The sequence below is a fragment of the Silurus aristotelis genome (genome assembly GCF_946808225.1).
Source record: "Silurus aristotelis genome assembly, chromosome: 10".
NCBI classification, from domain to species: domain Eukaryota; kingdom Metazoa; phylum Chordata; class Actinopteri; order Siluriformes; family Siluridae; genus Silurus; species Silurus aristotelis.
Genome location: NC_139583.1, coordinates 6678022 through 6695155, shown reverse-complemented (window position 1 = coordinate 6695155; position 17134 = coordinate 6678022). Strand labels below are relative to the sequence as shown.

At 35.7% G+C, this 17134-nt stretch overlaps 1 protein-coding gene across 5 annotated transcripts; it reads left to right on the top strand.

The window, feature by feature from the left end:
- Positions 1 to 4409: 4409 nt before the first annotated feature.
- Positions 4410 to 17035, top strand: vwa7 (von Willebrand factor A domain containing 7). Of its 5 annotated transcripts, none has more exons than XM_083552242.1 (17): positions 4410 to 4548; positions 5805 to 6030; positions 6758 to 6991; positions 7202 to 7298; positions 7471 to 7602; positions 8081 to 8276; positions 8628 to 8803; positions 9133 to 9245; positions 9855 to 9971; positions 10054 to 10254; positions 10968 to 11094; positions 12093 to 12245; positions 12665 to 12757; positions 13707 to 13984; positions 14841 to 14977; positions 15612 to 15771; positions 15886 to 17035. In XM_083552242.1, exons 2-17 carry the CDS (start codon positions 5836 to 5838, stop codon positions 16480 to 16482), a joined length of 3006 nt encoding a protein of 1001 aa, XP_083408368.1. In that variant the 5' UTR covers positions 4410 to 4548; positions 5805 to 5835; the 3' UTR covers positions 16483 to 17035. The 5 variants fall into 5 exon arrangements, with proteins under 5 accessions (XP_083408368.1, XP_083408366.1, XP_083408367.1 ...); XM_083552240.1 differs by having other exon boundaries at positions 5805 to 6042; XM_083552241.1 differs by having other exon boundaries at positions 5802 to 6030.
- Positions 17036 to 17134: the final 99 nt, after the last annotated feature.

Sequence of the window (17134 nt, the reverse complement as noted above, 5' to 3'; positions counted from 1 at the left end):
CACACCCACTTTTCTTTCTTCCAACGCTTTACTTTTCTTTCATTATCTTTCTGTTTTTCTTTTTTTATTTTTTTGTGGGATTTCTTATATGACGCAGATAGCTGGAAAGTGTGTCATTTAATTTCCTGCATGATGAAATACTTGGGACTGGGACAAGTTAGTTTTTTGTATAGAAATGTTCAATCAATCAATCAATCAATCAATCAATCAATCAATCAATCAATCAATCAATCAATCAATCAATCAATCAATCAATCAATCAATCAATCAATCAATCAATCAATCAATTCATCAATCAATCAATTAATCAAGTCAAGTTTATTTTTTATAGCGCTTTTCACAACAGACATTGTCTCAAAGCAGCTTTACATAATTTAACAGTTAAGGTGAACGATGTGTATTTATCCCTCATGATCAGCCATGGTGACTGTGGCAAGGAAAAACTCCCTCAGATGTTATGAGGAAGAAACCTTGAGAGGAACCAGACTCAAAAGGGGAACCCATCCTCATTTGGGTGACATCAAGTGTTTGATCATAAATCTTTCAACAATACAGAACACTGGAGAGTGAGAACTAACATGAGCACTGGAGTATAAGATTATAAGTAATGATCTTTCTACAGTCTTATACAGTCTTTATAGTAATAAAACTAGGAGCTACTAAGCAACTCATAAAATAGCTCAACATTTGTGATCATCACAGATCCAGCACCAGCTTTTCCATGCAAGAGCCTTTAAACACTCCAGGAGGTCCAATGTCAAAACTCCACACATGAAGTGAAATCAATCAATCAATCAATCATTAAACAAGTCAATCAATTAACCAGCCAACCAGTCAATAAGTAAATCAACCAATGACTTCATTAATTCTTTCATGTTTTAATTCATATTTAAAGGGCTACCACTAATAATAATTTGTACATAACATGATTAACATTATTTCCCCAAATAAATGTATTCTATATTCTGGATAAGGCTATAACCCAACTATAAAGCTATAACTCCTGTACATGTTTACTGAGTGTACATATAAAATATCCAGACCTTCTTTACAGCTGGACCCCATAAACACCAATAAACCACATGAGACCTTTAATCAGAGTCTTTTATGGAAGCAGTGAAATCATATCAGTCTCTCTGATAGTTTATGAAAAGTCCATCCAAATACTGGCCTGAATATCTAGGATCAAGTTGCCAAAATCCTCACCTGTCTGGGGTTTGTCTCCCTCTTGTGAAGTTAACTGTATGTTGTACAGTCACCCTCACACCTACGTCACACACACACACACACACACACACACACACACACACACACACACACACACACACACACACACACACACACACACACACACACACACACACACACACACAAATGTCATAACACAACCGGCTGAAACTTGTGAAATATTGCACATCATATATTTTGTTTGTGTCAGCACAGTGATCTGAATAAAGCATTTCTGTATTAACTTATTAAAACATCACAACGGTAGGAATGATCTGAAACCTAACTGTTTCTTACAAACATGTTTAAGGTGTCATTACATCATAAATATGTTTCCTAAATCAGCATGTCACACTGTGTGTTAATTGTATAACACATTAGCCCATAATTACAGTTTTTACAGGATTATTTTATTCTACAGCTTTCATTCTATACTTTCATCTGCATTACAGTGAGCACTGACAAACAATGTTAGAAAAGAACAGTTTGTCCTGAGGAATGTGTCCAAACCACAGCAGAGAAGGAAGCCAAGTGCAATTTCTCACCAAGCTGAATGTTCTCTAACAGACATGTTTAATCATGTAGAACAACGTGATCCACAGAAACGACGCAATGCCGAGATTATCGAACATTCCTAGGAATGAGAATTGGGACTTTGTCATTAATCAAAGAGTTGAGAAACAACAGAAATGTAATATTTCGCATGCACATGCACACACACACACACACACACACACACACACACACACACACACACACACACACACACACACACACACTGTAAGATCTCATCACTCTCTATTACATACACTTGATATCACTCTGCTTCTTTCTTAATCTAGAAACTAAATACCTGTCAACAAATTGACCATGATCCTAAACTTTCTTCTGCACTCACTCTCAGGATCACATTCGATCCAGAGCCAGGATTTGAATCTTTACCTCATGTCCAGTGTGCACAATACTGATTTCGGATTTCGTCCTGCTTGTCTATTACAAGGGAAAATATACAAACATTCACACACTTACTTGCAATTTAGGAGAATTGATCTTAGTTAATGCTCACTGTCACTTACTGCCATGTTTTTCTGGGGAACCTGGATAAAACTCACACAGACATGGATATCATACATACAATCAGAATCAGAATCAGAAATAGTTTTATTACTAAGTATGATTACACACACACACACACACACACACACACACACACACACACACACACACACACACACACACACACACACACACACACACACAAGGAATTTGACTTGGCATCAGGAGCTTCCAGTGCAGGAGAAATTACAGACATAATGTAACAGAATAGTAAACCAGACAATTAAATAATGCAATATAAATATATATATATATATATATATATATATATATATATATATATATATATATATATATATATATATATATATATATATATATATATATATACACAGAGTAAAACTATTGTTGAAATAAATGTACAGATGTTATTTACAAGTGTGCATTTCACAAATGGACCATTGGATTCTATGTAGAAATGTGTCAGTTTGTATATTTGTCTATATAATGTGTAGTTATGAATATTTTAATTGTTCATGCGAGAGTGGGAGTGGTGGCTCCAGCAGTTAAGGCGCTGGGTTGCCGATCGGAAGGTCTGGGGTTCAAGCCCCGGTATCGCCAATCTGCCACTCTTGGGCCCTTGAGCAAGGCCCTTAACCCTCCATGCTCCGGGGGTCCCTTACGAGGGAAATATCAAGGTCCGTGACGTGGGGCCGCCTTCCCGTGGGCTCACCACCTGCAGGAGGGACCGTAAGGGACGGTGCTGTGAGGATTGGGCAGCAGTTGAAGGCGGGGGCCTGCTTAGACTGCTGCCCCCGCGACCCGAATTACGGATAAGCGGGAGAAAATGAATGAATGAATGAATAATTGTTCATGCTGAGTATAGCCTGCTATTATTATTACTTAATAATAAGTAATAAGGATAGAATAAGGTAATTTTATTTGGGAGTCAAGCACATAAAAAAACAACAACTTTTATATACTGATAAAAGTATATGAAAATAAAAAACAATAATTCTTATACTAATAAAAGAATAAATTTATTTTAATAATATAATAATAATATTATACCACTACTACTACTATTATTATTATTATTATTATTATTATTATTATTATTATTATTATTATTATTATTATTATTATTATTATTATAGTTCCTTAATTTGTCGCATGCTAAATAAGTCAAGATGACTAAATGTGAGTTATAGCCACTAAAATCTTTCTTAATTTGACATTTCTGGGGGTCTCGGGAAATAGAAAGTTTACAGATTTGCATAAAAATGCTTCCCAAACCCCCTTCTGTTTATCCTTCTATTATTTAGTCACATATAGGAATGTTATATTTGTCTTGAAATACAGAACTGTGTTGCCAGAACGGAAAGGCATAGAGTATAAAATCCGCTGACAGAATGAATCAATATTTCTAATAATTCAAGCAAGACATCATATTGTAGGGTGGCTGCTTTATTCTGCCATCTTATTGACCCTTGCATGCCGTTCCTGCACTAAAACTAAGGTTCATTCTTTTGTCTTTGCTCACATAGTTACTGCACACACACACACACACACACACACACACACACACACACACACACACACACACACACACACACACACACACACACACACACACACACACACACTTAATCAGATGTCCTTTTTAATTACTAAAAAAAGAGCAATTGCACTTCCAATGTTACTATTAACATAAACACATTTTTAACAAAACTATAATAAAGTACTGTATACAGCACAGGGTCAGAGTACAAGTTTGACTTTTCTCTCTTATAAAATTTTAGTAGAGGCATCATCAGTGTGTCTTTTTCCTACAGCAGCAAAATAAATAGATTGAAAGGCTGGGGGTGGGCCTGGGCTTTGGACATACCATCCCTTAATGTATTCAATCCTTTTGTAAGAAACAAATGCACCATGCCATAATGGGGAGAGAAAGGGGCAAAGAAAGAGAAGATCTAGGGTGGCGGGAGGCACAAGAGGAAACACGGATTCCCATCCTCAAACCGGACAACCTGCGTCCCTCTCAGCACCTTTGCTTTTACAGCTGTGTGCTTCCTCTAACTTTTTTAATCATATAAAACGTCAGCAAAAGAGTGTGCTGTCTGCTTGTGGGTGTGAAAAACCATGGACATTTCATACGTGGGTTTATGAGTTTCCTGATCAGTGAAGTAACAACACAGCCCTCGAACTGGAGCTCAGACAGTCATCAGATCATTGAAGAATAAAGAACAGAAGACACAATGACTGGTAAGATTTGGAATTATGGCATGTTGTATTGAGTGTTAATGTAAAAGCAAGTCCACTTTATTATTGTTTATATGTGAATATTGGTATAGGCATCTGTAAATGGTATAAAAACAAAATTAGCACGTTTTCTACAAGTCAGAGCAAGTAGTTGTAAATTTTGTAAAAAAAAAATATGGAATAAAATTTCTGATTATGTTAAAAAAAAATTTTCTGAAAAAGTTAGTTATACTGTACACACACACACACACACACACACACACACACACACACACACACACACACATATATATATATATATATATATATATATATATATATATATATATATATATATATATATATATATATATATATATATATATATATATATTAACCACTAGAAATAAATCTGCATGTGACTTGAAACATTACTAAAAATAATTTTCTGAATTTCAAGTTTTAAGTTTTGTTTGTCATATGTACAGATGTCAGTAACATTTTGTACAATAATATTCTTCAGTGAGAATTAAGAATTCTTAATACTATTTGTAATCAATATCCAACACCATTTCCTTTTCCTTTTTCTTGCAAACGCAATTATTTACATAAATGCTTTAATTTAAATTTATAATATATGGCTTGCATATTATTTCACATGCAAATTGTCTGAGAGTTGGACACACACACACACACACACACACACACACACACACACACACACACACACACACACACACACACACACACACACACACACACACACACCTTTGACTGCAAGTTCTGCATCTACAAAATGGAATTACAATTGAAATGCTTCAACAAATCTACAGTTACTGGATGCATATATTGAGTTGCATGCTATAATATACACACATCTTTCAACAATTCAAAGTTGACAACAGAATAATAGACAGGCCAGTTCACATATATATTTTTTTCTGTGTCTTACACTCTGATTCTCACCACATCCTGTAGAAACCTGTCTGAACCGCACAGTAACACAGAAACCATGACAACAATCATCAAGACTAAAATGCCTTCTGAATGTAAATGCCTTCTGCAAAAGCATTACAATTTGTTTGTTTATTTCTCCATGTAGTTCATCTTAAATTAAATTTTAAGCTATTTTTACATTATTCATACAGTAATCATGACACAAAATATAGCACTGGTAAAGACTCATCAATAAACTTAGACAGACTTTAAAGTAAAGTACATGTTTTGATATATGATTCTTTCCTGTACATGATTGCTATCTTAATTTTTTTACACAGCAGATGATTTTGGAGATTAAAAGCCACTGCTGAAATGAATATGATGGGTAGCATCAGTCTATTTATTCTGCTGATTCACTACACACTTATGTGCTGGACTTTCCTGCCGGACTTCTGGTCTCGAGTGCTGACGTTGTCGTGGGACTCTTATACACACCAGTACATGACAAAGCAGGCTCTACACAATGTCACCATGGAGACTATTGCCATGATGCCTGAGCACTTTCAAGTTCACGGGCAGGTACAGTATGTGCTGCAGGACAACATTACTCAATTATCAGGTTTAGCTTGTTCCTTAGGAAAAATGTCCTATTGAGCTTCATCAGAGTAGAGTGTCAATATAAACAGTATAGTTGTTTTAAGCTCCAATGAATGAATCACACAGAAGCTTTTTCCATTCATGAGGAATGTTCTGAGAGATAGTGTGTATGTAAATGCTGGATGGGATCTGAATGAGACCAAAATCACTATTTGAGAAAATATTAAATGTGATGCTTACTCAATTAACAATTATATTGTTATTGTGATGCTTTGAGTCATTTTTAGTTCTTTATGTTACCCCTGAACATTAACCAACACACATTTTATTGTCTATAAATTTTTTAGTATTGTTCTATTTCTAGCAAAAGTTAATATTGACTCAAATAGCAGTCCCGAGCTTTGGAAATGGTAAAACTAGTATATATATATATATATATATATATATATATATATATATATATATATATATATATATATATATACAATTATTATTATTATTATTTGTCTCCATGCCAACATATTTTTGGATACATACACATTTTATGTACAGTTTTATACTATAAGAACAAATATGATCTTTACAAAATTACCACCACCCTTCACATTAAACTGTTTGACATTTTTTTGTGCAAATGCGATAAAACTAAACAATTACTAGATAAGCATTGAGTAATCTCATGTTACTTTAAAATCAGGTTAACCTGGGTCGGACATTTTGGATATCCATTGGTGAGGTAGTCCGTGCCAACGCTGAAATGGACTTCCAGAGTTCTACACGATCTGATCCGGTGTATCACTTTGATTCAGAGCGAGTCGAAGAAAGCATGAAGATGATGCGGGACTTTTGGAAGCAGGCAGTGCTGTTGACTCGGAAAAAGGATTATCAGGGAGCCAGATATATAATGGGACGGCTCTTCCATGGCTTACAGGTTCAGGGCGTCATTAGATCTCTTTGTTAAACATGGCAAAAAATTAACAAAAAGAAAATCAATTTTAACAGTGTACTTTGCATGTGACATAAAATAAGGTTTAAAAAATATATATAAATAAATACATTTTAACTATACATACACTTTCTTAATCTAAATCTGAAATGCAATCAACCAAACAGTGTTTTATGTATGGTCATGTTTGTATAGGACTTTTATAGCCACAGCAACTGGGTGGAAATGGGACAGCATTCTGAGTACCTTCATCTGTTAGACCCCAATGAGCTGAGCATACCTGTAGCTTCAGGTAAGCTGCACAACACAATGACCTAACCTATTAGACAAATGCAAAACACTTGATCTATACATACAATGGTAATATGTAGAGAATAAGAATTAAACTCAGTTCTCCCAGTTCTCAGGTGTACAAAATATCAGTCTAACTTGAATCACCTGAATACCCTGATGCTTGGTTTCAGAGTTCACTCCTACCTGTGCTGCATGTCATCGATTCATTTGTTATAATAATTTGTTGGAAGAGCTTGTCAGGGGTGAAATGCAGCCTCTTCTGACTACTGGATATTTTGGCACTTACCCAGCAAAACCTATAGGTAAGTTTGCTCCAAAAGCTCCGGATCTGATGTATGTCTGAGTATAAAGTAGAATAGCTCAATGACACATTACATTTACATTTGTGGCATTTGGCAGACGCCCTTATCCAGAGCGACTTACAACTGAGCAGGGAAGGGTTTTAGGGCTTTGCTCAAGGGCCCAGCAGTGGCAGCTTGGTGGTGGTGGGATTTGAACCTGTGATCTTCTGATCCAAAGCCCAAAGCCCAATGCCTTAACCACTGAGCACCTCCTATTACATCAGTCAACCTCCCATTTATCAACTTGTGTACATCAGGAGATGATTCTGTTTGTCTACAATAATAAACTACTTATGGAATTGTTGAAACTCGTTTAATCATTTGATTTTCAGACTTTTTTCAGTCTTCAAGATTGCCTTTGACCAATGAAGACTAAATTGAATATAGCATGAATAATCTTTTTCGGAAATTTTTTTTTTATTGTTTTGGTGTCTCTTAGGGAAGTGCAGCCATGGGGGTATTTTGGACAGTAGTCGTCACCAGGCAGCTGAGGGTGGCATTAATAAGGACAGCACATCCCCTCTCTTCTCCCCACACCACTTCCTTCACAAAGAGGCTGCACAGCTTGCCTCCAAGGCAACCGTCAGAGTTCTCCGTGACCTCAGAGATGAGGTGGGGCCCAAAAACTTCCTCAGGTCAGAGGTCAACCTAAATTGCTCTTCCAAACATTTCACACTGATATAACCTAGGAAAGTGGGTCCATTTTATTTGCGGTTGTAACACAGGAAACTGAATGGGTGCAAAAACTAATTTAATTAGAAATACAAAATAATAAAAAAGAAATGGAGAAAAGGTTTTTAGCCATAGACCACATGCTAGCATAGCAGCTGATAAAGCATGCATAAATAAATGCTTTTGCAAAAAAAAAAAAAAAGAGCTTATCTACAATTACACCCTTCAAAAAATCCTCCATATACTTTAATTAAAGTGCTAACAACATTTGTAAAATTATTTTATGTTTAGAACTTCTCTTAATATTTTGCCAGGTTGCTAAACGTTAAACAGCCTCCAGCCCTGGTGTTTGTCATGGACACTACTGGTAGCATGTTTGAGGAGATCACAGCTGCTCGTCTCCGTGCCTTGTCCATCATTCAATCACGAGCGAGTAATCAGGACCTTGGGCTTCCTGGCACTTTTCTACTCATCCCTTTCCATGACCCGGGTAAGAACAAAGACACGTGTACTTGTTTAGAGAAAATAGAAACTAAAAGAAAAATTTTGACTAAATCATAGAAAAAGTCAAGTCAAGTCAAGTCAAGTTTAATTCTATAGCGCATTTCACAACAGACATTGTCTTAGACAGTTAAAGTGAACGGTGTGTATTTATCCCTGACAGCCATGGCGACTGTGGCAAGGAAAAACTCCCTTAGATGTTATGAGGAAGAAACCTTGAGAGGAACCAGACTCAAAAGGGGAGTCCATCCTCATTTGGGTGATATCAAGAGCACACAAGACATTTTTCACATTAGTATTTGTATCTCTAATTTTTAGGTGTAGGCCCAGTTATGGAGACAGATGACCCCAATGAATTCCAGCAGTTCATGGAGAATTTAATGGCTCTTGGTGGAGGAGATGAACCAGAGATGTGTCTATCTGCTGTTCAGGTATTTCTAAGATAAAGAATTTATGAAGCACCAAGAGGAATCTGATCAATTATTTTTACTAATTTTCTTTTGGAGATCTATAATGGAGCTATTTATGTTATTTTTTTTTTTACTATTTTTACGATGTTTTTTAAAAACTAGTATGTTATTTATTATCATGGGTTTTTTTTTTTTTTAGAACATCTTGATGTTGGCTTTAACAGTCAAATCAGAACTTATGAAAACAAAACTCAATAAGAAACTATGAAGATTATTACTTTATATGGACATCGATCTCTGCTGGAAGATTATGTTTCCACCAGTTATAACTGCAAAATTATAATTCCTCAAATATGGCTTTTAAACGTATGCCACTGCTCAAATACTCTAATAAATAATGAAATGCAAGCGACAAAGAATTCTCACTTTCTAACCCTGTGAGATAATTGTGTTTTGCATTTGTTCTCGGACCCTGTTCCATTACCCTGACCCTTATCCAGTGTTTAAACCATCTACTTGTCATAATGATGAAATAACGAACTGCAATATAAACTCACCACTCTGAAATGGTGTGTGTGTGTGTGTGTGTGTGTGTGTGTGTGTGTGTGTGTGTGTGTGTGTCTATTTCAGCTGGCTCTCATCCATAGTCCACCTCTGTCTGAGATTTTTGTTTTCACCGATGCATCCCCTAAAGACAGCCACTTGTACAACACAGTCAAAGCTCTCATTTTGGAAAAACAGAGCAAGGTAACATACACAAAGTACCAGAATTGCAAAATGTATATACACAAGCCCATCAAGAAAACATCCATCTTCTGTGTTCCACCAGGTGACCTTCCTGTTAACTGAAGACCCAAGTCAAAAAGACACCATGACCAGACGGAGGAAGCGGAGAGAAACCCTGTCTTCTGACAGATTTTCTTTGTATTCCTCTCTGTCCTCTTTATCTGGAGGGATGACCATCTTCACCACTAACAGAGATATTCAGAAAGCTTCAGCCATCATGGAAGACAGCACCACTTCCAGCAAGGTAAAAAAGAATGCTTTGGGAATATGACATTCAATAAATGACCTCAAAAACAACAGAGATACATATATAAACAGCAGGGTTGCAAAATCTCAGGAATTTTCAAGACTGGAAACTTTCCATGGGAATTAACTGGAATTAACAGGAAATAATGGGAATAAATTGGGAATTTACAAAATTGCAGGTAAGCCTACAACAGAGAGCTTAAATGTAGCTGGAAAAAATGATCTTGAAGGATGATTTTGGTTAAACAAGCAGATTTAATTTAAGGTGAATTTCTACACTGCACATTCTTCAATCACATGCTCACAGCACTATTACTGCAGGGCTGCGGTTCCCACGCCCACTTCATGCACTGTGCATTCCTCTATAAAGTAACCCAGATCATTTGTTGTATACTGCACATAAAATAATGTCAAAATATGTATTCACATAAATTACATAAATATAACAAATGTATGTTCAAATCTTCCTTGTGCTGTGTGGAAGCTAATGTGCATCAAAATTATACTAACAATTATATCAGTCAAAAATGCCCTTTTTTCTAAAAAGATGTATTAGCTTGCATGCATGTCAGACAAAACAAAATGAGTATATTTATGTTTGTATATGCTAAATACATTATATACATTTCCCAGAATTTCATATCAATACCCAGAATTTTAAATAAATTCCCCCAATTAGTTTTATTATTATTATTTTTTCTTTTTTCTCAGGTGACTCTGTTTCATGCAGAAAGTGAAGCAAATTCATCACATTCCTTCACTATTGACAAAGCAGTCAGTTCTGTAAAGCTCCATATTGCTGGAAAACTCACACACTGTGTCCTCATCAATCCTACAGGTATATTTATATATATACACACACCATAATCTCATTCAAATATAATTTGGGTAAATCAGTCTGCTTTAGGTTTTCCTTTTAATGGGAATGTATCAAGAAGATGCATGTTTCCACTCAAATAAACTTCCATAACCGAATCTCTAAAGCAGATTAAACATTAAAAACAGGCTACAGCTCTGGGGAAGAAGTTGTTCCTTAGTCTGTTATTGTGTGTCCTGACTATCCTGTATCTTTGCCCAATGGGAGGGGCACAAACAGTCTGTGTCCTGGATGGGTTAAATCTTTGATGATGTTGCTAGCTCTCTTGTGTAGATGGCTGTCATAAACCATGTCATGGTTGGGGAACTTGGTTCCCACAATTCTCTGTGCAGTCTTAACAATCTCTCAATTAACAATTCTCTGCGTTGCAGCTTCTGCACCACACTGTAACGCCTCTTCCTAGCTTTTCTAAGTAAGAAGTGATAAGGGTCCATGTTAAATCCTTTGTGATGTGCAGACCCAGGAATTTGACGTCTTTAACCCTCTCAACCGCCTCAAGGTCAATGTGGAGGGGAGGGAGGTATCGTTTTTTCTGGTTTTCCTGTAGTCAATCTCCGATCAACAATCTCCTTTGTTTTATTGGTGTTCAGAACCAGGTCACTATCCACACACCACTCAACCAGATGTTGAATCTCCTCTCTGTAGTGCGTCTTGTCCTTTCCTGAGATCATTCCCACTATTGTGGTGTCTTCAGCAAACTTCATTATGGTGTTAGAGGAGTGGATGGATTTGCAGTCATGTCAGAAATAAAATACTATGGCCAAAATCTATATATATCAATTTTATGATATTCGTTTGCATACGAGTTTTAAATGAACATTTTTGATTAACTGAATATTTAAATTCATGTCTTTGTACTGTGTAAACCTAACATTATATTAGACTTCCTATAAGACAGCCTATGCATCCATGATAACAAATTGTTTCCCTCTCTCTGTCTCATTCTTTCTTCCTGTTAGGTGTTTATCAGTCTCTACTTAATGAAGCAGGTCCTCTGGGTGAGCTGTATCAGTCTGAGGGTCTGTACCGAGTCAGGCTTTTACCTCCGATAGAACCTGGTCAATGGAAGCTCAATGTCATATCGCACAGACCAATCACATTTAATGTCTTAGGTAAACGACTCTGACAAGTCTATAATTTAGGCTCACATTTCCATACCTTTTTGATTGTATAATATTATTAAAACACATACAATTTTATTTTATTTGGTCACAGGCAACTTTACATATAAACCAGTAATCTAAAACAATTATAATAAACATTAATTTATCCATGTATCTTAATTATAATATTAAAATATTATGCAAAATCATTTTCTCCTGCATTTTTTTTGGTACTTTTCTTAATAAATTAAAATAATGTAAAATGAAAGTATTTCTCCTAAATAGTCACTAGACTGGAAATGCACATATGTGAGATGCTGTAATTTCTAGATGTCATTCACACCACAGTAAACAAAAGGAACCTGGTTATAACCATATTCTTTAAACAATCCATTATCATAACACAGGATTTATATTTTATCTCCTAGGAGAAAGCACACTGGACTTTTTCTATTACTTTGCAGTAGAGGCAAATGAGACTCATCCAGGGCTGCGTAGATTAGAAGGCAGTCCTATTGCAGGTAAGCTATTGCAGGTAAAAAGAAATCCAATGAGACATTCATCAAAATATATTTCTTTAGAAAATGTAATGACACCATTGTTTTTTTAATCAGTTGTTTTTATAATTTATAAAAATATATTGACAAAAGTATTGACACACCTGCCTTTACCTTATACAGTTCTTCCCCAATGTCTTGTACAAAGTTATATATATTACACTCAAACATATACTGTGTGTATATATATATATATATATATATATATATATATATATATATATATATATATATATATATATATATATATATATATATATATATATATATATATATATATATATATATATATACAGTGTTGTGCTCGTTACAGTTACTCGTTACTTCATTCAAAAAGTAACTCCGTTACTTTGTTGATTACTTTCACCAAAAAGTAATGCTTTACTGTTAAAAGTAACTTTTTAGTTACTTTTTTAAAGAACCTTCTTTAATGTTCCCATTAATGCCCTTTTATGCGTTATGGTCTACAAACACAAAACTGACTTAAACACAAAGTTCTTTTTAAACACTATTTTAATAAAGTCAGACCAGCACAAACTGAATATATCACAAGGATTTCTGAAATAAACAACAAAACAAGCTGAATAATATATTCACAATTAAAAACTAAATTGGCTTCTGCTGTTGTGTTGAGCTCTTAAAAATGTTCCTTTCACAGCTGAAGTATGAAAACTATCAACGATGTAGAACAGAACACTGGGTTAGCTTCCAGCTCCTCAGGCATGGAGGTCCTGGAGGAGCTTCGACAGATTGGAGTTGCTGTTTATCGCATTAGATACGAGCTCCGAACCAGAAAGACACAGCTTACACAGCTAACCCTAACCCTAACCCTATTTCCACTTTGAGAAACTACTTTAAGAATTACTTTACAGAAATGAAATGGCTTTCATTTTTGCCTTTTTTTTCTCAATAGGTGTACCAGCATTTGTAGTGGTAGCTGTAACAGGCCTGTCTACCAGTGATGAAGCAATTTTTAGTCATGTGACCTTGCTAAGCTCCAATGGGGAAAGCTTTCAGAATGTATTACTGAATTCCTCGACTTCCAACTGGTCAGGAGAGGAGCTGGTGGGCTTCATTGAGTCAGTACCCAGGAAGCCTTTTAGTGTGCGACTCTGTGGGAAAGACCGAACTGGCAATGAACTTGAGAGAGTTTCCACTGAAATGGTTCAGCCCACTTATGTACATATTATGGTAGGTCTCCACACTGTACACAAAAAAACATTCAAAATATACATTAATATAAAAATCAACTTTATAATTGAGAAAATTAACTCACTATCTAAATGAGGCAATATGAAATATTAAACTAAATACAAATATGAGATTAATATATCCTTTAATTGAAGTACATTCATTTAAATAACATTATTAAAGCTCTATCACAATGGCATTGTCCTGCTAGTTCATGATACCTGATACAAAATCTTAACAATGTTCCAAAGGTGGAAAGAAACAGTCATATGACTTTACAGAATCTCATATGGTCTCATTTTACCATAGACCAGCGTTGCAGTAAAAGTTAGATTACTGTTTAGCAAATTTAAGGTGCTTATGTTTCTGGTTGGTTGTAAATGTTGTTGGATAATTATTGCCATAACAATAGATATGGGCTTTTTCAGTTGTGTGGATCATTTTTGTTGATATTTTTCGTTTTATGAAGGTCAACACACTTTTGTTTTACTTAAATTGTGTGCTTTCTAATGTTCCTCAGGTTGGTGAATGACTAAGGAAACCTGAGCCCATATTTATATTTCATGGATGGCTGCCTAAGAGCGGTTAAATATATAGGAGACCTTAACATAATAAATAAAAATATGCGAACATACTTTTTTTTTTTTATAAGGTACATAGAAGTAATTTTAACATTTTATTTTGTAAACAGATTTGGAGGGTTGCCTTTATTCATATTTTCACTGCAAATTAATCACAAAAATACAGTATTTCTTGCAATAACTTCTTTAATGTATAGGGCTGATAATTCTGGATCTGTCTGTAAATGAGTTTAGCAATTCATGTTTTACATTCCCTCTCTTTCTTTCTCTCTCAGATTCTCTCAGCACCTCATCTTCTTCCAGGCCATCACTCCACAGTTTTGTTTGAAGTGTTTAACCATGGTCCTGCTCGTCATTTTGTAGTGACTGCTGAAGATGACCGTGGCTTCCTTTCACATGGCAAACATCACAGGTAGGAGTTAAGGGTTGTAACTAACACTAGTTTACATTAATGTGCTCAGACTCATTTATTATCATTTCTATAGCAGCAAATAATACAGAGACACTTGTAGGTTAAGCGATCTACATATCCAAAAGTAACACAAAAAGTCCTGAAATTTGAAAAATATGTTGTTAATTTTTAAAGGACAACAAATGATGTTTGATAACTTTCAGAAGGATTTCTTTTCTTAAAATCTCAATAGCTTCTTAGCTAGTTATGACTCAGCAGTTAATACAGAAGCTTTACGCTAGTTACATTACATGCAGGTGTAAACACTCACTCATTATCCATTTTGTTCTCTGTAACTCCTTGGAGTGGTAGCTGAGTGGTTAAGGCTCTGATCAGAAGGGTCGGGGGTTCAAGCCTTGGTATTGCCAAGCTGCCACTCTTGGGGCCTTGAGCAAGGCTCTTAACCCTCTGTGCTCTAGGGGTCCATTGGTGAGATGTACTGTTAAGTGAACTGCTCACTCATGGGTGTTTAAATGTGGAACTGTAGCAGACTTTTTATATTAATCACAGTCAAAATCCATCCTCATAGTTTTTTTCCCCCTGATTCAGCCCCATTTTCTAACAGTGATCTGTTTTGCTCTGCTCTGTAATGCAGGTTGTTTATTGTAGAGAGAGGATCTATGAGGGAGGAGGTCAAGCTGAGGACTCCTCACTCCACCCAATCAGGTCAGACATTGACATTGACACTGACAGTCCAGGCATGTGACTCGCCAGATGCAAACTACGCTATTGTATATCTTCTGGTTTTACCAGAGGTGAGAAAGACAAACTTTATACTATGTATTTCTTTAAACAGTGTGACATATAGAACAATGTATAATCATCATAATAAAATGATATCTATCCAATAAACCTTTCTGTCCACTTAGGAGCCTGACACGTCTCCTCCGTCATGTTCTTTGATGCGTGTGAAGTCAGACTGTCCTCCCCTTCCTCAATGCTTTCTTGGTAACTGGAGTGTCTTCCTGACAGTGAAGGATAGGGGTCACTCAGGCCTGGCTAGCATACAATTGGTTGTAGGACAGGGTATCCTAATGATTCTCTTTGATGAGGCCACTGGGAAAAATGAAAACGCTATGATGAAGCCCCATGAGGAAACATATGCAAGCCCCCTGAGACAGATCCATGATGAAGAAAAGAGGCATCAGCAGCAAAGACACTCAGCACAGCTTAAGCAGAGAACTTACAGACCAGCAAAAGACACACTAGTGTTGGGTGACCCTCCAGTGAACATTAGTGAATGGGCTGAGAGAAAGCACATAACGCTTCACTATACATCCGACTGCTGTGTTCCTCAGGCAGAGTTGGTTGTGTGGGATGGAGCAGGCAATATGAGAAACTGCAGCCTGACAGCCAGCCAACAGAGGGCACTAAGAGAGAAAAACAATGCATCAAGTGGTATCACATATAGGCTTCTCATTCTTCTTTTATGGACTGTGTTAGGACTGGAAACAAGTTGTACATAGCAGGGATAAAATTTCACCCCAATGTGCTTTAAAATAAGTTACATAGATTATAGTATTATTAATGTGTAACATGGTAGCCAAATGCATACTGCAACAGCTTCAGTTCAGTTTCTTCTGGGTTTCCTCTGGGTTCTCTGGTTTCCTTTGATCTCTTAGAAAACATGCCAGTAGGTGTGAATATGCATGTGCATCTTATGCAGATAATTCATTTTAATTCCCTGTGTCAATTACATTTTTCCCTTCTTTAAATGAATACAATTCTATTTTTTAAATGAAAAGTAACTAAAATACAGTTTTTAAATAGGATGTTTGGCCACATAACATATTTAGTTTGGAAATGTACATAAAAAAGACATGATTAAAAAGTTCTGTAGTTGAAAGTTTGAATGTTTTATGGTCTTTTTTTGTTCTCTATTTATTTTTTAATTGTATGTTTTTATCCTCGAATAAATGTCAAATGCTAAAAACTAGCTTATCTGGTGAAACTGGTAGAGAACCTTTGCCAGCTGGTAAGTTATTTTCCAGCTTATTTATCATTATTGAGACTGTCTAATCGATAGCGTTTTGTGTTTTTTTTCCCCCCTCAAAAACAAACTTTTCTATTATAGAAATATTCTGCCAGCACAAAGACAAGCTAAAACAAAAAACTAAT

Bases quoted from the DNA above. Each gene is read 5' to 3' on its own strand.
- vwa7 (XM_083552240.1), top strand. From the start codon at position 5,836: ATGAATATGATGGGTAGCATCAGTCTATTTATTCTGCTGATTCACTAC. The intron at 6,992-7,201 runs GTTCAGGGCGTC...ATGTTTGTATAG, and splicing joins GGCTCTTCCATGGCTTACAG to GACTTTTATAGCCACAGCAA. The intron at 14,978-15,611 runs GTAGGAGTTAAG...TCTGTAATGCAG, and splicing joins TCACATGGCAAACATCACAG to GTTGTTTATTGTAGAGAGAG.